The sequence below is a fragment of the Protopterus annectens genome, chromosome 6.part0 (assembly GCF_019279795.1).
Source record: "Protopterus annectens isolate FY-2018-M chromosome 6.part0, PAN1.0, whole genome shotgun sequence".
Taxonomy (NCBI): Eukaryota; Metazoa; Chordata; order Ceratodontiformes; family Protopteridae; genus Protopterus; species Protopterus annectens.
Window position 1 is genome coordinate 184351062 of NC_056737.1, and position 24370 is coordinate 184375431.

The 24370-nt window shown below is 42.3% G+C and overlaps 1 protein-coding gene across 2 annotated transcripts in view; it reads left to right on the forward strand.

Moving 5' to 3' along the window:
- POMT2 (protein O-mannosyltransferase 2) overlaps positions 1-24370 on the forward strand; it is a 1453485-nt gene that overhangs the window by 239063 nt on the left and 1190052 nt on the right. For both annotated transcript variants that reach the window (XM_044073901.1, XM_044073900.1), the window contains exon 7: positions 22908-23014. In XM_044073901.1, coding sequence (XP_043929836.1) covers positions 22908-23014 — 107 coding nt within the window. The remainder of the gene's footprint in view (positions 1-22907; positions 23015-24370) is intronic.

Consider the following 24370-nt stretch of genomic DNA (forward strand, 5'->3'; position numbering starts at 1 on the left):
AGTTGGTGACAGAAGTCACCAACAAGGATGGGAGAATATTTTGACACAAAAGGAAAAATATTGGATTGTACATTTGGGTGCATTATTTCCCCCAGGTATTAATGATCATCTCTAGCCTATTTTTACAGTTATTGTACCTTGTTGACCAACAAGTATACATACGCCTATATATATTTTCAACATATATGGGATCGTACTATGTAGTGTTACATGTCTTCTATTAATATAATGTGTAGGTTTCCTGACTATGTATTTCATTGTTATTTTTATTTTTATTTTTATTTCCTTTTTCCATTTTTGAATGCATATATTTAACCTTTTGGTGTTTAAGGTCTTATTAGACCACTATACGGCACTTTGATTGGATGGTCTTTGGTTAGCAGATACTATAAATAGTATCATGTGTATCTGTTGGCTCTCTATTTATTTTTATGCTCCACTGAAGAAGGGGCAACCGAAACCGGTTTGGAGCTGGGGATATATTTCTATATCCTATGTGATTTTCTCAGGTTTAAAGATGAGCTTGAGGGCAATGGTGAGTTGTAGGTAACTGAAGTAGTTGGGTAATTCAAGCCATTTGAGGGTGAGGAGGGAGTGGCAGTGGTGGGATGAGTTTTTTTGAATTGGTTGCAAATTTGGAGATCTTGTGGTAGCAGGATTCAAGTTTGGACCGAAGGCCAAGATGGAGATTGGTGAAAAGAGGGGCACCATACATAAGGGAGGGGAGTAGGAAGGTGGATGCAAGAGTTTGAAGGGTAGAGGTGCTTAGGAAGTGGTTGTGCCTGTAGAGGAGACCTAACTTTTGGTGGATTTTCTTGATTGTGGAGTGGATGTTAGTGTCAAATTTTAGTTCTTCATCAATAATGATGCCAAAAAGGAGGGTGTTGTTTTGGCTCTGTATGGTGAATGTGGATTTGTCAGTGGAGTTTTTGGTAGGGGAAAAAACATTAGTTTGGTTTTATTTGTATTTAGTGCCAGATGGTTAGACTGCATCCAGGTTTCTGTTTTGGAGAAGGCTCATTCCTTCCTTGAAACAAACAAAACAAAAATAGAATGAAATTTGTTTTGCTTATGCATGATCTTTGTTCAGGCCTTCATTGGATCAAAAGGTTGGGAAAAAGTTCTAAAATCCACGTTAGAGTATCTGTAACATTATGGTTTCTTGGTGCCTAGCAGTCCTCTGCTTAATTCAGTTATTACAGGGTTGTCTTGGCCAGTTACGATGTGCTGAAAGGATACTTGAAAAAGCAGAGCTGAAGAATAAGACTGACTTTTTTTCCATAATCATGTTTTTTGTTCAGACAGTCACTGAATGAAAAGATTGTTTAAAAAACTGACATGGATCTCTGAACATCTAGAAACATCATGGCATAATACTGTTATTTCCACTGCAGTTATTACAGTGTAGTCTTGGTTAGTTAGAATATGCTGAAATTTTCTTTCTTTGAGTAAGGTTTTTGTTCAGGCAGTCATTGGATGAAAAGGCTGTTTAGAATGCACCTCCGAGCATCTATAAACATTATGGCTTGTGGGGGTTTTGTGGTCCCCAAACCACCCAACTTAATGCAGTTTTCTCTACAATTATCAGAATGCATTGTTGCAGAGATAGAAAATGTTGGATGAATCAAAGAACTGCAGAATGAATGAATGAATAACTGCAGGAAAAAATGCAGAATAAGACAAACTGAGAAAAAGAAGAAAAAAGTAATCAGGATAGTGTGAATAGGTCGGGATGAGTTGGGCAGTATGGGTTAGGGGGAAGGTGGGTGGGAAGGCACCACAGAACCTTTTCTCCTAGGGCATCAGTTTACCCAAGGCCAGCCCTGTCTATTAGTGAGGTAACTAAGAAACCAATTAAGTGAGGATGGTGATAGCCCATAGAAAGAGATTTTTGTTAGGAGAATTTGATGACTGAGGGTGCTGAATGCCTTGGGTAGAACCAGACGTTGGCTGAGCTTGGAAGACCTAAATTTCTATTGTTATTTATATCTGTGAACCTTGGAAGGGCAGTGGTTATACTGTCCTTGGGTTTGAAACCATCATTTGAGGAGGTTATGAGAAGTAATATATGTAGCATACCTCTCAACTGTCCAGATTTTTGCCTCATAATTTTGGTCTGTTCCTCATAAAAAATGTTTTGGGGGGTAAATCATTGAGGTTTGAAGTTGTTCAAAAATTACGGACTATTAAGTTTCAGACTTCATATCCTTCATAAAAATGCAAGCTAACACAAAATCTGTTATTCTAGCAACTTTCTAAGTTTATAAGAGCATTGTTTAAAATTTGTCCCTATTTTTAGGCCTTTTCCCCCCATTAATTTAGTCTTTATCCAGAGGTTAAATGGTATGATATTATGTAGTAAGTTGAGAGTGAATTTACTTTTCCAAGATTTTGGGTAATGCTGAGAGAATAGCAGTTGGTCTATCGTTTGAGCTCGGTAATGGAGGAGTATTATTTAGGATTTTTTCCATAAGGTGGGGACTTATTTTTCTTGGGTAGAGTGTTTTTTTTAGCCTTGCATATCCTTTCTCATTTCTAGCTACAGCAAGTTTGAGGTATTCAGATGAAAGTTGGTCAGGGGCAGTGGTGTTGTCTTAAGGGTGCATAGGTATTTTTTTTTTTAATTATAGAACTTGATACTGGAGTGAGTGTGAAGGTCTGTTGTGGCTTCAGTGGTTGGAGTTGGATGGCTGGATTTGTAGTTTTGTTTTGTTTTGTAGGAGGGAGATTTACTGTATTTATAAAATGCGAATTAAATTGTGAAGTAATGCTTTGTGAGTTATTGGTTGGGGATGGGTTGGGTTGGGTTGATTTTCCAGGACTGAGCAATGCACTTACTGATTTCCAGAAGTTTTTTTGGATTGTTTGAGTTTTGGGTATTTTTGTAATAAAGTTTTTTGTCCTGTTTTGTGCATTGTTTGCTGTGGTTACTTAACTACTCATATTTTTGCAGAGGTGTTTAAGACTTGGCTTCCAGGCTTTATCGCCAAGTTCCGTGAGTTGCTTTGTGTTTTTACTTAACCAGGGGGCTGGTTTGTTTTAACTCTTTGTTTTTAATGGTGCTTTCTCTGCAGGATATTTAGAACTATTCGCGGTGGTGGTGCTGCGGTAGCATTGTCGCCTCACAGTAGACGCTGTCCGGTTCGATTCACAGCTAGAGCGTCTTCTGCGTGGAGACATGCGTGAATGGGCGTACCTTCGTTGAAGGTTGTGCGTCAGGGCTGGTAACTCGGCACGTAAAAATCAACTACCAGTCATTAGCGGACCGGAGTTCCGCTGTGGCGACCCCTAACCGGGAAAAGCCGAAAGACACAAACAAACTGCTTCATCAAGGGAAATTTTTTTTATGTAAAGCCCAGCTGATCTGGAGCTGTCTGGAAGTAAAAGTTTCTTTGCTGAAGTTACTGAAGATGTCTTTCCTATCATGTCACTGTTGCAGTATTCTTTACATAAGGGATCTCTTGCCAAGGGGAGCCCAACATCCAGCCAGTAAACCAGAGCTTTTAGATTTTATAGGCTCTGTATATCACACATATGCTCCCTTCATAAGGCATAATGATAATGTACAGGAGCAAACAATCAGAACCTGTTTGCTACACATCTGACCACCATTGTGGAATGTTGGTCTGAACGCCTTTCTGCTGTGCTAGTCACAAAGCCGTCATCAGATAACTGCCCTTTTTTCCTTTCTTGTATTGTACTTCTGTTCATGTCATCTAGGAGGGGAAAATGTTAGTGTGGAAAGCAGATTCCCATAAAGACCATCATGAACAGTGTCTTTTTTGCTTAGGCACTTCCCATGACCATAGGTAGTGCTCCAGCTGTCAAGTGTTTGTCCTAGAGACCTTTCATAGTTGCTTTTCTTCCATATCCATATACCTTGAGGACCAATGACTTAAGCTGTTGGCCCAGGGTGCTATGGTAGAATCCTCCCAACCTGAGGGTCAGTCATCTGCCAAGAAGATGACCAAAAGGTTAGGCTTGATTTGGTTGCTGTTCAGCCTTTCTAGGATGTCTTTCTAGAACCTAGTAAATGTCCAGAAGACTGTCTGGTGCTTGCCTGACATGGTTCTGCCATGACTCTGCTGGAGGCTGGCATGGATTCGACTTTTCACTTGTCCTCTGAGGTTTTTTCAACTTCCATTTTGGACATCATTGAGGGAGAACCTCAGCTGTTTAATTCAGAGGGGCTGAGGGAGATTCCTCAGAGTTTGGTAAGGAAAGAGATTCCAACTACGATTACTGAATCTCATCAAGGGTAGACGTCTTGCTCAAGATAAAAAAAACAAACACATTATCCCTGTTAAAGATCCCCAACATGAGTGGCAGGATTTTACTCTGTCTATTCTTTGCTTTAATGGCCTTGAAGCCACCTCAGGGGGTGTCTGTCCCTGATGTTCATCGTGTTTCACTGTTGCAGTCATGTCTGTAGGATTCTCCCCTGCCGGCAGGCATCCCTCGGTTGGCCAGAATCCCAAAGTCTGGGTCTGGCGTCAGCTGTTCAACCATGCTTCCTGACGTCAGAGTGCCAGGAGTACAAAGCTGACAGCCGACTCCATCTTCTCCAGTCTTTTCTTGCCGTGCGGTGATAGCAGTTCACAAGTGCCAGTTGGCTGACTCCTGACGATTTTTTCTGATAAACTTCAGTCCGAAGATTTTCTTCTCCACTCAAAGCTAAGTACCCCGTTGGGGAAACTTTTTTCTTACTCCACCCTGATGTCAGAAAAAGTTAATAATTGTATTTCATGTGGGAAGCAAATACCTCATAAGGATTTTCATTCTTACTGTATTCCTTGCTTAGGCCCTGACCATGAAGTAGCTCGTTGTTGGTTTTGTGCTAGATTCAATCAACGTACAATTAAGCAAAGGTACGATTTTGCTTTTCATTACTTCGGTAGGCACTTTAACTACAAAATGTCGTCGGATACGGTTCCGGCTACCGAAGTTCACAAACGTCGCAAGGATAAAGACAGGCCTCCGAGGTCCAAATCTGATGATAGCGCACAAGCGGAGCCAGCTTCAGGTTCAGCCATCGTCAGTGAGGCGCTTTTGCAGCCCCTGTCGTCGGCCATTTCAGAACCGATGGCCGAAACGGACTCTCATGAAGAGCCAACCAGGCCTTTAAATATTTCTATTGCAGGACCTTTGGACAATGCTCCTTCGGACGGGTCCGGAGCCGCTGTGCAGGTACCGGCTTCCGAAGGGGTTTTTAGGCCTACTCAGCTTCTAATAAAGGCAAAGCCAACGACAAAGGCAAAGACTCCTTCTAAATCAGAGACTGTAACACAGGCCTCTTCTGAACAGGCTCCCAAGTCACAGAAACAGTTACTCAAGATGGCGGAGGATTTACTTACTATGATTAGGGGTTCACACCCCCCTCCAGATAAAAGGCCAAGGCAGGATGTTTATTATGATTCCTCTGATCAGGCTTCTGTTTCCTCAGTTTCTTCTTCTGACCAGGAATATTATTTTCCTCCTGATGAGGATTCTGATGCTGAGGAATCCATTCCTTCAGCTTCTCCCCCTGAGGATTTCTCTTTTGGGGAAACTTTGCATGAAATGAGGGAACATTTCCACTGGGAAGGACAGGAGTATTCAGAATCTAAGAAAAGACTGAGGGATTTTCTTCTTCTTCCCCAACATAGACCCCTGGCTATTCCTCCTGTTTTGGATATTGTGGATGATGCCTTTTCGGAGGCTAACTTAACCCCTGACTCTCTTCCTCCTGCTCCTGTTAAGCCTGATAAATATTACAGGGTTCCTGATTCCCACCAGTTTTTATACAAGAACCCTTCTGCTGACCATGAAACCATTTCTCAGGGTCCTAAGGGAGTTAAGGCCGCTTCTGCCAAAAATCTCATTCCTACTGAAAAGGATTCCCGATCCTTAGATAGATGGGGCAAAAAAGTGTACACTTCTGCTACTTTGTCTATTAGGGCTTTAAACTGTCAGTTTCATATGCTGAAATACCAGCAATTTCTCTTGTCTGTTTTAAAACAAAAGCTTACTTCCATTTCTGCCTGTGCAGATGATAAGAAATTACATGACTTATTGCATGCCACTGATCAAGTTGGGAAGCATGGTTTACACTGTGGATTTGATGCCTTGGAGGCTTCTTGTAGGGCTGCTGCCTCCGGCACAGTCATTAGAAGGCATGCATGGCTAAAGGAACAAAATTTGCCTGAACAAATAAAGGCTAAATTATTGGATGCTCCCGTTCAGCATAATGTTTTGTTTGGATCAAAAGCTGAAGAGGTGATTAAGAAGATGGAGGATAAGGCGAAATCCATGCAAACAGTTAAAGATTTCTTACAAGTTCAGCCACCTAGATTTAGTAGGAATTGGCCTTCAAAAAATTGGTCCTTTCCCACTTCAGACAGGCCTCAGAGGGGTAGATATAGACGCTCCAGAGGAAGGCCTCAAACACAAGCTTCTTATAGACCAAGACAGTGGACTGCTTCCACCCCTAGGGGAGGAGAGGACAGGTCACAAACTCAAAGGAAACAAACTCAATGACTCCCTCTGTTGGGCTACAGGAAAGTCTTGCCTGGAAGCCCCTCTCGGAGGAAAACTCTCTCTCTTTTATCAAAATTGGACTCAAATAACCCAAGACAAGTGGGTTTTGGATGTGGTTTTAAGAGGTTACAAGTTCCATTTTCATTCCTTGCCAAGGCCAAGCGGATGGCCAGACCTTCCAAAACATCAATGGACGGAGGCCTTAAACCAGGTGGATGCTCTTTTGGCTATGAATGTCATAGAACTGGTTCCACTTTCAGAGATGGGAAAAGGTTTTTACTCAAGGCTCTTTCTAGTCCCCAGGAAGCAAAACTCATGGAGACCCATTCTGGATCTGTCGGTCTTGAATACCTTTCTAGTGATTCCAAAATTCAAGATGCTTACTCTACAGCAGCTACTTCCAATGCTGTCCAAAGATGCATGGATGGTAACTTTGGATTTAAAGGAGGCATATTTATACATTCCCATCAGGCAGGATCGCAGAAAATACCTCAGGTTCAAGGCCGGATCGAGGCACTTTCAATTCTCTGCGCTGCCCTTTGGATTGTCTACTGTGCCCAGGGTCTTCACCAAATGCCTGGCTCCAGTAGTAGCTTACTGCAGACTCAAGGGAATTCAAATTTACCCTTATCTGGACGATTGTCTAATTCAGGCAGACAGCAAGGATGTCTTACTCCAGCATCTAGAATTTATACAGAACCTCCTCAAGATGTTCTTCATCTCACATTGCTGCAGTCCTTACATATGGGTAGTCCGCTGTCCTCGGTCGGCCCGAATACCAAAGTATTAGGCTGACGTCGGTCAAGGCGCTTTAGACTGACATCAGAACGTCAGGGTACAAAAGCGCATGACCGACGTCATATCCTCAGTCTTTTTTGCCGCATGGTCCAATGCAGAAGCAGCGTTGCAAGTGCTGTTCGGCGTTCTGAAATTTTTCGAGTTCGGAGTTTCAGACCGAATCCAAGTTGGCTAAGTACCCCGTTGGGGAATATTTTGGTTTTTTCTTGCCTCAGTGTATTACCGGATGTCAGAAAAAGTGAATAACTGTATTTCTTGTGGGAAACAGATACCGCATAGGGATTATCATTCTTTGTGCATTCCTTGTTTGGGGCCTGAGCACGACGTTGTTGGGTGTCGCTTTTGTGCTAGGTTCAATAAGCGCACTATTAAGCGAAGGTTAGATTGTGCTAGGCTGGTCTTCGGTAAGCGGTGCAATTATAATATGCCGTCGGATTCTCCGGCGCCCGCTTCTTCGAAGAAGCGCAAAGACAAAACAGTTAAACCCAGGCAAGATGAGTCGTCCGTTCCGGACGCCGGTTCTTTAGGGGCTTCAGTGGAGCCGGTGGTTCCGACGGAGACTTCTTTGGAGTCTCAGGGGGAGACTTTGATTTTGCAGGATGTGGCCTCTCAAGAGGCAGGTCAGGCTGAAGGGGCTTCTCAGGTTACTGTACTCCCCTCCCTACTCCCCTCCCTTCCTAGGGTGGTTAGGCCCTCTCCTTCTGTTTCCAAGGCTTCTCCCAGAGGCAGGCCAGGTTTAGCTTCTGTTGGTGTCACTCCTAGTTCAGCAGGGTCTGTGCCTAAGAAACACATGCTTAAAATGGCAGAAGATTTGATTACTCTGATTAGAGGTTCTTTGCCCCCTCCTGATAAGAGGCCTAGGGTGGAGCCAGAATTGGGAAGTTTTGAGCAGGCTTCGGATGTTTCAGAGTCTTCGGCTGAAGACTTGCAGGAGTACTCTCCTTATTCTGATTCTGATGCAGATGATTCCACTCCTTCTGCTTCTCCTCCAGAGGATTTTTCTTTTTCAGTGACACTTCATTCTATGAGGGAACATTTTAAGTGGGAAGGTCAGGACTTCTCTGATTCCCGGAAAAGGCTTAGGGAATTTTTGCTTTTACCCCAACACAGGCCCTTGGCTATACCTCCTGTTCTGGATGTTGTGGAAGATGTGTTTTCAGAGGCTTCACTTAATCCTGATTCTCTGCCTCCTGCGCCTGTTAAACCGGATAGGTATTACAGGGTGCCTGAGGCTCATAAATATCTTTATAAGAGTCCTAGGGCGGACCCAGAAACTATTAGTCAGGGACCTAAGGGTGTTAAGGCCTCTGTGGTAAAGAATCCGGTTCCTCTAGATAAAGAGGCCAGAGCTTTGGATAGATGGGGAAAGAAGGTTTATACTTCTTCTACCTTAGCTATGAGGGCTTTGAATTGCCAGTTTCATATGTTGAAATATCATAACTTTCTTCTTTCTCAATTGAAGTCTAAGGTGGATGCTCTGGCGGAAGGCATTGAGTGTAAAGAATTACAAGATTTGGTGCATGTCTCTGAACAGGTGGGTAAGCATTCATTACAATGTGGTTTTGATGCTGTGCAGGCCTCGTCTAGGGTGGCTGCCACTGGTTCAGTTCTTCGCAGGCACGCCTGGCTGAAGGATCAGAATTTATCTGACCATGTTAAGACAAGGATTTTTGGATACTCCTTTGCAGTCTGATGTGTTGTTTGGTTCACCTGTGGAGTCAGTCTTGAAGAAAATGGAAGACAAGGCTAAGTCTATGCAGGCTGTTAAAGATTTTTTGCAGGTTCAGCCTCCAAAGTTTAGTAGGAATTGGCCTGCTAAGGGGTGGACGTATCCTTCTAATGATTCTCAGTTTAGGGGTAGATCTAGACGTGGTAGGGGCAGAGCTCAGGGTTCTTTCAGACCTAGAACAGGGAGTTCACCTGCACAATCTTCGGGTGAGGGCAGGGGCCAGTCCTTTCGTAAACAGGCCCAATGACCTACTTTTTCAGCTGCCAGATCCTTCTTGCCTGGCAGCACCTTTGGGAGGAAGGTTGGCACTCTTCAAGGAAAATTGGATTTTGATTACCCAAGACAAATGGGTATTGGATATCATACACCAAGGTTACAAGTTTTATTTCCATACCTTGCCTCCTTTCAAAGGCATGCCAGACGTTCCTCCGCAGCAAAGACTAGAGGCTCACAAACAAATTTCTCTACTACTTCAATTAGGGGCCATACAACCGGTCCCTCTGCCAGAAGTGGGCCTAGGATTCTATTCTCGCCTGTTTCTAGTACCAAAGAAAGGGAACACGTGGAGACCAATTTTGGATTTATCTATCCTCAACACATATCTGGACATTCCCAAGTTCAAAATGTTGACGTTACATCAGCTTTTACCTCTGCTGGGCAAAGATCACTGGATGGTGACTCTGGATCTCAAGGAGGCTTATCTTCATGTTCCTATCAGGCTCAGTTGCAGGAAGTATCTGCGTTTTCGAGCTGGGACTTCTCATTATCAGTTCTCTGCATTGCCCTTTGGCTTATCTACTGCGCCCAGAGTGTTCACGAAGGTTCTGGCTCCAGTGGTAGCTTTCTTCAGGCTAAGAGGAATACAAATCTATCCTTATTTGGACGATTGCCTGATTCTGGCCCAAGGAAAGGACGAACTTATTCATCATTTACAGTATGTGATGGCAGTGTTAAGATGCCTGGGGTATTCTGTGAACGAAATAAAGTCCAGTCTAGTACCCTCTCAGGACATGTGCTTTCTGGGTGTGAGACTGAATACAGCATCCCAGATGGCCTTTTTGACCCCGGACAAACAAAAGAATCTTTCTCTTTACTTCCACCAATTGTCTCGTCAGTCCAGGCTAACTGCAAGGACAGTCCTTCAAGCCTTGGGGTTCATGGCATCTTGTATTCTGGTACTTCCCAATGCCAAACTGCATATGAGGAAGCTACAATGGTATCTCAAAAATGTATGGACGCAGCACTGCCAAGATTTGGACACTGTCTTTCAGATAATACCTTGCATTCAAAAGGAATTTTTGTGGTGGGCTCAGGAATGTCACCTAAACAAGGGACTCCCTGTGACCCGACCAGAGGCGAGTCAGATTCTAACGACAGATGCCTCAGACAAAGCTTGGGGAGCTCATCTAAATGGAAAATGGGTACAAGACACGTGGCCTGCCAGACTTCAACATTTACATATCAACTTGAAGGAGATGTTAGCAGTCCAATTTGCATTGATAGCTTTCAAGGATTTACTTCTTCCAGGGCAGGTGTTGATTCAAACAGACAACACAACTGTCATGTGGTACATCAACAAGCAAGGGGACGCATTCATATCCTCTATGCAGACAAGCAATGATTTTGTGGGAGACTGCTCTCAGTTTACAGCTAAATCTTCAGGCAAGGTTTCTGCCAGGAGCACAGAACTCCTTAGCAGATGTGTTGAGCAGACAAATTATGGATCCCCACGAGTGGAAATTGGATCCTCATGTATTTCAGAAATTGACAGTGTTATGGGGAACTCCAGACATAGATCTGTTCGCTTCTCCACTAAATTACCAGCTGCCAAAGTTTTGCACAAAAGGTTTCATCCCACAGCTTGGAAAGTGGATGCTCTCTCATTCAATTGGAGCAATCTTCACGTGTATGCCTTTCCACCTCTGCCTCTCCTCCCAAAGGTACTCCTGAAGGTCAGACAGGACAAGCCAAACATGATTTTAATAGCTCGATTGGCCTCGACAGCACTGGTACCCATTACTGAGAAGTCTGGTACGGAAGCCTCCATGGCTGTTGCCTTCGATTCCTCACCTGCTGTCTCAGGAGAACAGTCATTTACTCAATGTCAAACTTCACTCTCTACATCTAACAGCCTGGCATATTCTGTTTTAAACCCTGGAGGGTCTCAGCTTCCACAACAAGTTTTGAATGTTATTTTGGAGGCCAGAAGGCCTAGTACAAGGAAAGTTTACGCAGATAAATGGAGGAGATTTTTATTTTGGAGTACAGCAAAGGACTTTGATGTTTCTAAACCTAATTTAAGTGTTGCTCTTCAATACCTTACTGAGTTATTGGACAAAGGTTTGTCCTTCTCCTCTATAAAGGTTCATGCTGCAGCAATCTCTGCTCACTATGACTGTGACCCACCATTATTTTCTCATCCTTTGTTTAAGCAATTCCTTAGAGGGGCAAAGAATATAAGACCCCCACGTAGAGCTCCTACTCCTGCTTGGGATCTCAATTTTGTGTTGGAGAAACTCACTCTACAACCTTTTGAGCCTGCAGCAACGGCAGAGTTGAAATATTTATCATGGAAGACTGCTTTTTTGTTGGCCATTACCTCTGCGAGAAGGGTTTCTGAATTACAGGCCCTTATGGCGGTTGAGCCTTTCTTAATTTTCCACAAGGATAGGGTGTCTTTCGTACTAACCCTTCTTTTATGCCTAAAGTGGTTTCTAGTGTGGCTTTAAACCAAACTATTCATTTGCCTACTTTTTATGCAAACCCCAAAAATAAAGGGAGAGGATTTTGCACACTTTGGATATACACAGACAGTTGCGATATTATTTGAGCAGAACTAAAGGGTTCAGGCAGTCTCAGCAGTTGTTTGTTTCTTTTGCTTTGGGTTCTCAGGGCAAACCAGTTTCAAAACAAACTATTTCTAAGTGCATTGGTTTTGTATTACTTTCTGTTATTCCCATCATGGTAAGGAGATTCCAGCTGGGATTAGGCCTCATTCCACTAGGGCTACTGCCACTTCTACAGCTTTTTAAGGGGTGGCTACTAAAGATATTTTGGAAGCAGCTACTTGGAGTTCAGTGCATACTTTCTCTAAGCATTACCACCTTCCACTTTACTCTAAATCTAGGGCTGGATTTGCCACTGCAATTTTACAGGGCATTTTGGCAGCCCCTAATGCTTTTTAGTTTGGCCATCCTCCCTTACCTCTGCTTTGGGATTCTACCCATATGTAAGGACTGCAGCAATGTGAGATGAAGAACATAGTACAGTTTTGTACCTACCATAAATGTAGATGTTCGAAGATCCACATTGCTGCAGTCCAATTTACCCTCCCTCCTTCCCCTCTGTAGTTAGAGGTGGTGGTGTGGTTTGGGTTGTACATATTGTAAATATGGTTAGTGCAGGGGTGGTTGGTTATTTTTTGGCTTTAGCCTTTGTTGTTAGGGCCTTCTGACATCTGGGGCAAGAAAAGACTGAGGATATGACGTCGGTCATGCGCTTTTGTACCCTGACGTTCTGATGTCAGTCTAAAGCGCCTTGACCGACGTCAGCCTAATACTTTGGTATTCGGGCCGACCGAGGACAGCGGACTACCCATATGTAAGGACTGCAGCAATGTGGATCTTCGAACATCTACATTTATGGTAGGTACAAAACTGTACTTTCCTGGGATTCCCTGTAAACATAAAAAAGTCAAATTTGACTCCATCACAACAGATAACTTTTCTGGGTGCTCTTCTAAACACCACAACCCAGATGGCATTTCTGACATCTGAAAAACAATTACATCTGGCTTCTACTTTCAAAACCTTGGCAACTTTAACTCAACTATCTGCAAGGAAATTCCTGCAGGCTTTTGGTTACATGACCTCTTGCATCCTTCTGGTTCCATATGCAAGACTACACATGAGGAAAATACAGTGGTACCTAAAAAATGTATGGTCTCAGCATTGCCACAGTTTAGACATACTGATCTCCGTCCTTCCTTGCCTGCAAAAGGAATTTCTTTGGTGGTTCAAGGCATGTGCTCTAAACAAAGGGAAACCCTTCCGTCTGCCTCCTGCCACTCAGATTCTAACCACGGACGCCTCGGATTATGCTTCGGGAGCCCATTTTCAGGGCAACTGTCTGCAGGGCCTTTGGACAAAGGATCAGAAGCACCTGCATATCAATTTAAAGGAAATGTTAGCCGTTCAGAAAGCTCTATTGGCCTTCAGGAATCTTTTACAACCAGGACAACTACTAATACGGACAGACAACAACACAGTTATGTGGTACATAAACAAGCAAGGGGGATCTCATTCCTACCCCCTTTGCAGACTAGCCATGGATCTATGGAACACAGCTCTAGCTTGCAATCTGGATCTTCAAGCTCAGTTTCTACCAGGGAAACAAAACTTCCTGGCAGACTGTCTGAGCAGAAACCTTTCGGATCCACATGAGTGGATGCTGGACACCAAAATATTCAGGATGATAACAGCAGTCTGGGGATGTCCTCACATAGACCTCTTTGCATCCCATCTCAATCATCAACTACAGAATTTTTGCACCAGGACCTTCCACAGAGAAGCTTGGGAAGTGGATGCCCTGTCATTCAGTTGGAGGAACCTTTCGGGATATGCCTTTCCACCTCTTCCTCTTCTTCCACGGGTCTTATTGAAGATAAAACAGGACAAGCCCAAGATGATAATCTTGCTGGCTCCAAATTGGCCTCGGCAGTTTTGGTATCCAACTCTAAAAAACCTATGTCTGGAGCCCCCTTGGGTTTTGCCTCAGTCTGCGAACCTTCTGTCCCAACATCAGGGTCAGGTTCTACACTCTCATGTCAGAACTCTCAGCCTGGCGGCCTGGTTAATCCAGGGCCTTTGATTTCTTCTTTCCTACCCAAGCAGGTTATGGATGTCATCTTAGAAGCCAGACGTCCTAGCACTAGAAAATCTTATGCAGGAAAATGGAAAAGATTTTGTAACTGGATGCAGGCTCAGGATTCTGATCCTCTTCTTCCTAACATTACCTTAATTTTACTTTACTTGACAAATCTCTTACATAAGGGTCTCTCTTTCTCTTCCATTAAGATACATGCCTCTGCTATTTCTGCTCATTATAATACAGACCCTCCCATCTTTTCCCACCAGCTCATGAGACAGTTTCTCAGAGGAGCTAAGAACTTAAGACGTCCTAGATCTCCTCCCATTCCTGCTTGGGATCTCAACTATGTTTTGGAAAAACTAGCCTTCACTCCTTTTGAGCCTGCTGCCTCTTCTGACATCAAGTTTTTATCTTGGAAGACAATTATCTTGTTAGCCCTAACCTCTGCCAGGAGAGTTTCAGAGTTACAAGCTCTTATGGCTGTGGAACCTTATATTATTTTTCATCAAGACAGGGTATCTTTGAGGACTAATCCTACCTTCATGCCTAAGGTGGTTTCCAAAGTGGCTTTAAATCAAACTATCCACTTGCCAACTTTTTTCCCCACTCCTCAAAATAAAGGGGAAAGGATCTTACATTCCTTGGATGTACACAGACAACTACATTTTTACCTGGACAGAACCAAGGACATCAGAAAATCAGAACAATTGTTTGTTTCTTATGCTTCAAGTTCCCAATGTAAAGCCATTTCAAAACAGACCATTTCTAAATGGATTGCTCATGGAATCAGATTTTGTTATTCACACCATGGAAAGCAAATCCCAGGGAGTATACGGACTCATTCCACCAGAGCTGCTGCCACTTCTGCGGCCTTCCTCAGGGAGTTCCTACCAAAGACATTTTGGAAGCTGCAACTTGGAGTTCAGTGCATACTTTTTCTAAGCACTACAATCTACCTCTCTACTCTAAGTCTAGGGCAGGCTTTGCTTCTGCAGTCTTGCAGGGCCTTTTAGCCACCCCTTCTTCTTTATGACCACCTCCCTTTCTTTCAGCTTTGGGATTCTACCCTACAGTCATGACTGCAACAGTGAAACACGATGAACATAGTACAGTTGTGTACACCTACCATAAATGTAGATGTTCGAGTGTCTTCACTGTTGCAGTCTGGGTTTCCCTCCCTCCTGTCACCTCTTATTTTTACTTTTGTGTAGTTCCTTTTTTCACCATTCTTCTGAGGTGTATTTGCAAAGGTTATGGGACCTTTTTCATTTTGGGACTCCTGACATCTGGGGCAAGAAAGACTGGAGAAGATGGCGTCGGCTGTCAGCTTTGTACTCCTGGCGCTCTGACGTCAGGGAGCATGGTTGAACAACCGACGCCGGACCCAGACTTTGGGATTCTGGCCGACCGAGGGCTGCCTGCCGGCAGGGGAGAACCATGCAGTCATGACTGCAACAGTGAAGACACTCTAACATCTACATTTATGGTAGGTGTACACAACTGTACTTTCCTCTCTGATCTTCCACCCCTGTTAAAAAGATTAGGGAATTGATTCCACAGATGAGGACTTGGACTCTGGGTTGGAGTCCTTAGCTTACTCCTTTCATATTCCTTCCCCTCTAGACTGTGGTTCAGAGGAAGTGGATTGTTTGAGTCCAGACTCCCCTTTGGAAGAATTATCCCTTAGGGATACTATTGATTCTATCATGGTGTACTTCAAAGGAGATTGCCCTTAGGTGTCTGACATTCAAGAAAGCTATTATAAACTTTTACAGATGGAGTCTCCTAAGCCATCTGCTTTTCCTACTGTTTTGGCAGCCCTTTTGGACAACTTTTCTGCTTTCTCTGTGGCTCCTGATTCTCAACCCTGGCTCCTAAGGAACCTGATAGTCCTACAAGGTGCCTGAGGATTGCAAATTTTTTATATGTGCGTTTCTGATCCTTCAGCAGTTTGTTTCCTCTGACAAGCCTTCTAAGCTCTTGCCATCTAATATGTTGTGCTATGGAAAGGTTGGATAAAAAGTATAGACTACTGCCACCTTGTCTTTTAGGGCTAATAATTACCAGACCCACATGACCAGGTATGTTTTGTCCCTTCTTTCTCAAGTTACTTTGGTAGTCTCTGATCTTCCTAATTCTGATAGGAGGGCTTCAGCTATTTACCTCCTTGGATCCACTTCCCAGATTGCCCTTCACTTGATAAAAATGCAACTGTAATGCTGCTGATGCCTCTTCAAGGGCTGCTGCTATTGGTTCTGTGATGTATTCTTGGCAGTGCCTACAGGCTTTACCTGATGATATTAAGGCCAGGCTTTTGGATGCCCTTCTGAATAATAATAATGTTTTTGGGAAAGCTTCTGATTTGTTTAAATCCCTTCACAATAAGGGAAAGGGTAAGGCTTTGTAGGAACTCAAACATATTTTGTCTCCCATATCCCCAAATTCCAGAGGAATCACCCTTCTAAATCTGCCTTTGTTTGCAGACAGTTTCACCCACCTCCCAAGGGTAAGAAGAGATCTAGGCTTATTCTTTCTGCTAAATCCACTCTGACTTCTTCCTTTGAAAAGCCTTCATTTCAGTACAGGTCTGTCTCCATTTGACATTTGGCCTCCTCTTCACCTTGGCCAGGTCCTCCTGTTTGTCTTTTTCTGTCCTTTACAAATTGATATCAGATCACTTCAGACTCCTCAGTGCTGTCTATCATTTGTCAGGGGTATTTCATGGTTTAGAAGCATCCCACCCCACAGCCTCCTCGAGAATAGCTTCCTCATTTTCCAGAGATTTTGCGGTCCCTTTTGGATCAGGTTACCATTCAGCCTGTTCCACCTTTACAGTTGGAGATACAGTTTTACTCCAGAATGTTTTTGGTTCCTTGAGACCCATTCTGTATCTTTCTCTGCTTAATGTTTTTTTCAAGGTCCCTTCTTTCTGAACGCTGTCTCTTCAGAATTCCTGTTCTTCCCCAGGCCTTCTTGGTTTTCTGGAACACAAGGATGCCTACCTTCACATCCTCACTCGCACTCTGTTCAGGAATTTTTTACATTTCTGTTTCGTCCTCTTATTTTCAGTTCTCTGTTTTGCCTTTTGTACTTTCTAGTGCCCCTAAGGTATTCAGCAAATGCATTTTCTTTTGCAGACTTTAAGAGATACAGATTTTTTCCCTATCTGGATGACCTATCTATTCAGGCTCCCTCTCCCAGCAGTCTTGTGTGATCTCCACTTTGCCACTTTTTTTTTTTTTTTTGCAAAATCTGAGGTTCACTGTAAACCTCAAAAAGAAAATCTGTTTTGACGCCCTTCCTGGATCATATTTTCCCATGTTGGCTTCTCTTCATGCTCCAAAGGTTTTGTCTCTGACAACCTCTTTCAGTCCCTCCTTTCTGTGCCCTCTCTTATGGCTAAGGAGTTTCTCCCGGTTCTTTGTTTTATGGCCTCCACTGTTCCCATGCGTCTTCTCACTAGCCTGCTTAAGGAAAAGCTACAATGGTACCTCAAATCAGCGTGGGTTCAACATTACCACCTCATGGTGTCCCCTGTTCTTTTGTTGTCTCAAACTCAAGTTTCAGTGGTAGATTCAACAACTCTCTCTCAATCCAGGGCTTCTCTTACAGATTCATAGATTCATAGATTCATACTAAGCTAACTGCCCTTGCGAGCCCATTTAAGCCTAGCCAATTATCTCTTGTGAGATTCAAACCCTGCACCTTGTGTTTGTAAGGCAAACACCTTAACCATTAGGCCACCCTCCCAACCCCAGACAAATTCTTCTTTTCTGTTCCAGAGTACCAAGTCAATTTCAGGAACTGTATGGGGGCCTCTTGCAGCCCTCTAAAGGTCCTGGTCTCTGGTCTCCTCATCAGAGGTTAGATCATATCAACATAAAAGAGATGAGACCTCTGCAAGCTTTTCACCCCTTGCCTTGCCCCCTCAATATCTTTATGGATGATACTACTGTGATGTGGTACGTCAACAAGCGGGGAGCACAAGGTCCTATCTTTTTTGTGGATTAGCTTCAGGCAAGGGATCTAGCCATCCAGTATCAAGTCACTCTTCAGGTGGTATACATTATTTTGGAGCACAATCTAGTGGCAGACATATTGAGCAGGCCCAGCTCACAGGCATACGAATGAATGCTTCATAGAGATGTGTTTTTTGGACATAGTCCATCGGTGCGGTATTCTTTGGGCAGATCTTTTTGCTTCCCCTCTGAATAGACAAATTCTTCTTTTCTGTTCCAGAGTACCAAGTCATCTGGCTTGGAAAGTGGACACCCTGTGGTTTCCTTGGGTGGGAATGTTTCTGCATGCCTTCCACCCCCTTCCTCTGTTGCCTCGAGTTCTGCACAGAATCAGGCAGGACTGTCCCAAAATCTTGCTGGTAACTCCCTTTTGGCCTAGACAGCATTGGTTCCAGCCTTTATCACTTGGCTAGGGGCAATCACCACAAGTTACTGCACCGAGTGGATCTTTTGACAGAAGCCAAGGGATCTCTTATCCATCTTCACCTGTCAGCTCTTTAAACGACACCAAGAGTGATAGGGTTTTGATTCCTTTTAGGCATTTCTTTTCTGAGGATGTGCTCCTGGTTGTGCAGGAGGTCAGCAAACCCACTACCAGAATATTGTACATGTCCAAATGGAAGAGATTTTCTGTCTGGTGCCTCTTGTGCCATTAAGGTCCCCTATTGGTGGGTGTTCCTCTGGTTCTGTCTTGTGTGTGATATGCTCCATGCTGGGTTGGTATATTCTTTAGTTAAAGCTCACCTTTTCAGCTGTTTTTGCTTGTCTACCCTTAACACCTCCTTTGGCCTCTGATTTTGAGGTCAAGCAATTTCTTAAAGGCATCCTTCATATCAAGCCTCTCGGAAAACCTGTCCTCCCTTCTTGGGAACTCAGTTTTGTTCTTGAAAAATCGACTTTGGCTCCTTTTGAGCCTGCCAGTTCAGCTTCCTTGCAATCTTGTACTTGGAAGACTGTTCTTCTCTTAACTCTCACCTCAGCCAAGAAGGGCGTCTGAACTTCAGGTTCTAATGGCCATCCTCTTTTTTAGTTTTTCACAGAGACAGGATGTTTCCTCATACTATTCCTTTTATGCCCAAGGTGATTAAATGAGTTGTCCCTGAATCAGGCTATTCACCTTCCTTTTTTCCTTCTCTACAGTCTGTTAGTGAGAAGATTCTTCACACCTTGGATCTGCATAGACAGCTCAGGTATTATTTAGATAAAACAAAGGCAATTCATAAGTCTGAGCAGCTTTTTCTTTCTTTTATCCCAGGACTTCAGCTATATCTAATCAAACCATCTCATCATTACAGCCTAGATTTCTAAGGCTATTAATCTTTTTGTTATTCTTTTCATGACAAGTGCCTTTCCACTGTGAAGGCACATTCTACTAGGGTGGTTGCCTCCTCTGGTGCCTTTGTCAAAGGTTTGGACACCAATTCCATTCTTGAGGCTGCTACTTTGTCCTCTGTGTATACTTTCATTAAACATTATAAATTGGATGTACTTTCTGGGGCCAGGGCAGGTATTGCCAGGGCTATTTTGCATAGGATTGTTGAGGGCTGTTGTGTGATTTCTTCCTACAAGCTTTCTTCTTCTCTCCCTTATGTAAAGAATAGGAACACTGGATAAGCAGAACTGGGTACAAAACACACTGGAACTAAAAGAACCCAAAGGACCAATCTGTTGCAGAAAAAATCACAGGAAACCAAAGTAATTTAACGCTTTTGTACACTTTACTTATGGAACTACGCTATAAGTCAAGTGTGCGAAAGGGTCCTTTGGGTTCACTTATGTAAAGAATACTGCAACAGTGATATGGAAGGACACAGTACAGTTCTGTAAAATCTTACCATAACAGTAGATGTCCTTCTCTTCACTGTTGCAGTATTCAGTCGGTCTTTCCTTCTCCTTTCCTAGCTCTTGTCCCTTGTGGTTTTGTTGCCCTCCTGGCTGAGGTGCCCTTTCTTCCTGTACTTTTTCCTTATTCGATGTTCATGTTCTTCTTTGTCCCTGAGGGTATTCTTTTCCTCTTGAGACAATTCAGTGTTGAGCGTTTGCATCTCTGCATCATCTTTATGCCCTATGCTTTACTTGGGGAGCATATGTGTGACTTATATAGCACCTAGAAAACCTAGAGGCTTTGGTATACTGGCCATCTTTTGGGCTGTCCTTGGCAGGAGATCCCTTATGTAAAGAATACTACAACAGTGAATAGGGCAACTGCTGTTATTGTAAGATTTTACACAACTGTACTTTTCTTACTGTGTTATATTGATGAACCTTGTGGGCTGTCTGATTATGTAGCTTAGCTGGTGATTGCTTAGGCTATTGGGTAAGGTCCCACTTGTGACAACATTGTTTTGGGTGGATATTAGAATCCAGTCTAGGATGGATTCTTTAGATATGAGTTGTTAATTCTAGATGGATTCTTGACCAATTGAGACCAACCATATATGTGTGCCTATGTCATAAGTGATAATATAATGTATAAACAGCATGTCCTACATGGACCGACTTAAGGCCTAGTCACTGTACTCTGTATCCTACAGACTACTAAGAGGTACCTGTGTCTGGCATACAAGACATTCTCCAACCCAGTACTGATGGAGTTACTGCACATCAGCAGGTCAAATGGCATCAGAAATGCTCTGGCTAGAGAATCTACTGCTACTGTGGAACAGATTCCCCATACACATTAAACAAAGTTCATCCCTGTCCGTATTCAGGTGCAACTTGGATTTATGGATGGGAAACGAAACATTTACCCCAGGACTGCTCCCTGTACTACTAATGGACAGAGGCAGTTCCTAAATGCTTTATCCCATACATGGATTCCCTCTAATTATCTATTATATGATCGCATCTATTCTTATTAGGGGTGATGTATAACCTTGGGATAGGTATGGCTAGTCTCTAACCAAATGGGATAGATTAATTTGAATGAAACTGGCTAAGCTTAAAATGGCCCGTTAAGGCAGCTAGCCTAGTACTTACCTGTGAACCTATAATAGAGGTGTTTACAAAAATGTAATAAAAGTGTTTTAAAAAAATATATTGATAAGTTTTCGCAGCTTGCAAACTCTGCTTTTTAGGTACAGACTACCTTTATTTTGTGCTGATAGAGGGACATTTGTATCATACAGGTTGTTGAAAATGTGGATGTGTCTTTAAATATGTACTCAGAATACATAGTGCAGTAGGGAATGTTGGAATATTCTCATAGCAATTAAGTAGATCATAAGGTCTTAATTACCACTTCTAAACGGGACATGCCTGGAGGGCTAAAGTCAGGATGTTCATTTTAAAGGTTCACTTGAAAGGAAGTCTTTTAAGTGCAGCTTGAGAGAAAGGCCAGGGGTCGTTCATCTGTGAATTATACATTTTTTTAAGCTGAGTCTTGGGTCTTGGTGAGACCTTATAGCCTTGTACTTTACTTTTGCTTAAAATACAACCTGTGTCATTGAAGAGCTGTGTGGACTGAGCAGTATTATGAAGGTTTGGTTCTGAAACTGCAAAGCCATCTAGGTTAATACTTCAGTTTGTGTTATTAAATACACTTTTTTTTTTTTTTTTTTTTTTTACCTATGACCTCCAGTGTGTTTTGTTACTTGCAATACATGTGTATGTTTACATGTTTATAAAGTAACCCATTTATTTATGTAATCTTCTTATAACACCACTGCCCTTTGTAAGTCTAGCTACTGAACCTAAATGTATCTCATAAGTTATTGTGCCTTATGTTATTTTAAGGGGTGCATGTTACTTTGGGCATGATTTAAAAGCTGCATCTGTCCATCAGAGACATAGGTGTCAGACCAGGTGTGACTTTCCGATTTCCCATCCACTCATACAGTTTATGCTTGAATAGGGTTAGGAAAGGGATGGGATGCATATTCCAGAGAATGGAGATTCTCTGAGATGCACCATTCACAGTATTTATTTTTGCCAAATTTATTTCTGTCATAAACTTACTGTATTGGCTAATCAGTACTGATAAAATCTTTTGAAGAAAGTCCATTAACCGATTAATATTTACATAAATTCTAAATCATCATATTTGTTACATAGTATTTGGCTTTCCTTGTATACGATAAAGAGCTAATTTGTTTTTTAGCTATTGATATTGTATTTCTTTTGGGGGGATGTAGGCTGTGCATTAAATCATCTCAGTATTGTCATTAAACTTTTGTGTTTTATCATAGCTCATTTCTTTGGTGAATTGTTGCTTCACGGGCCGCACACTGTATGTACACTTAACTATATGTGACATTTTGTTGCACAGAATAGCTGTTTGCCTACCACATCCATCCTTCCCTGTTGAAGAATCCATGCGCAAAGAACCAAAGAGAGTATGCACTAATGTGGAATATATAAGGGAAGTACCTGCATAGCTATGTTAGCACATTCCAGTATGAGATCTACATTGACGCCTGTAGGGAAGGAAGAAGTGCTGCTCTTTGCTACGTGTAGATGAGGGATGACTGTAGGTAAAGTGGTATTAATCCAAATGTTATGATTTACTGTTACAGTAACTTTTCCATGAAGATCCAGTGTTAAGGTAAGTATGCTTACATGCAGCTCTGCTTTTCTGTTTTACAAACCTTACCAAGTAATGCATGTCTAATTAATGCAATTATTTGCCTTTTTACATTTTGATTTGCATGCAAGTTGCTTTTTTAACATTTGGTATTTTGAGGCTACCTAATTTCAACATGGTTTCTGTCATTGTGTAGCTTCATTTTAGATCCCATTTTTGGAAAATTATTTTATTTATTTAAATTAAAAATGTTGCATTTTAGTTTTATGCTCTGCTTTGCTAATATATCTTCTCTGGTGGATTGGGTGGTGTTCCTAAAAATTGCTGTTTGTGAATTATGTGCGTCAGTAGCGTCCATATCCCTATTTCTGTTATTATTTATATCCATGCATATCATTTAAGTAGGAGTGGTTCTTTGGTGAGGATATTCAGCATTTTTCTTCTTTATTCACAGGTTTCATTTGGGAAGCATTTGCTGGCTCGAATGCTCTGTCTGATTGTGGCGCCTCTCTGTCTTTATACCGCATTCTTTGCTGTTCATTTTATCACCTTAAACAAAAGGTACAGCATTCTATTGTTTTCTTGATTATTTAGTGAACTTATCTTTGCCATTTACTGCTTTTCCCCATCTGTGTGAAAAGTTTGATGAACTTGTATAAAGGATGACAGAGAGGCGCATTCCTTTTCTACTTTTTCACAGAAATGTGAATTCTCACACTGAGCTTATGTTGTAATTGTCAGGTATTCAGTTTTCTATCATGCATAATTAGATGAGCACAGTTTTGTATTTATTTTGTTCTGGGGCATGGAGTGGGCACAGAATTTTGGTAGCTTTATAGATGTGACTTGCAAGAAAAATGTTACTGAAGTTAGATATTCAAGATGGAAAATAAAACAAACTCATTGCAAAGATCATCAGATTAATGCGCTGTTATGTAATAGTGCAAATACAATTCAATGAGACAAGCAAATGCTGTATATTTTAAGTCAAAAAGTATAGGCATGTTCCATGCTAATATGTTCTGTACAGTGTGCATGACAATGACTGAGAATACCTTATTTCTGTGAAAGTTGTCTTGCTTATGTGCAGGTATGACTCAACCTCTTAACACAAGAAATATGGACAAATCCAAAAATAAAGGTGAAACGAATTTTAAATATTGCTCTTACAAACTTAAAAAGTTGCTAGAATAAAAGGTTTTATGTTAGCATGCATTTTCTGTGGAGATAAAACTTGGTAGCCAGTTTATCAAGACCCCCCCCCCCCATACATGTTCAAATTGTTCCAGTACTTCTGAGTTTGCACTGGTTCCTGATCTTGAGGATTACATGTAGGGTTTTAGCTTATCTCGAAGAGTAGCTGGTTTTCTACCATCTGGCCTACATCCTCCGCCCAGATGCAGAGGGCTGCTGGTCATTCCAGAAATGAGCCTTGAAAATCTGACCTTCCTGTGAAGTTCACTACCTTTCTGATTAGGTTAGGCTCCACCTCTGGCTACTTTAGTAGGCCCCCCCCCCAAAACCTATGCTTTCATAGACTTATTTTGCCAAGCTGACTGATCGATCATAATTGTTCTTTGATCAGCTTGTTTTCTGTCTAATATTTATAGCTGTTCGTTGTTAATATATGTAGAGTTTGATAATTGAGTACCATCTCCTATTAACACCACTCATTTTTCCTTTCCTGCCAATATCCAGTAGTATTTAATAATACAAGAACCAGGGTTTGTAGCCTTTATAGATCAAAAGGATGGAAATGATTAGTTGATGCTGGCAAATCAGCACTTGGAAAAGAGTTTGTACAGGTCCTACTGCAGGGGTGCTCTCTAGTGATAGGTGTCAGATATACAGTTTATGCATGGAACAGGACTTGGAAAGCATGATCTCAAGCCAAGAAATGTAGTAAGTCATGCTGTC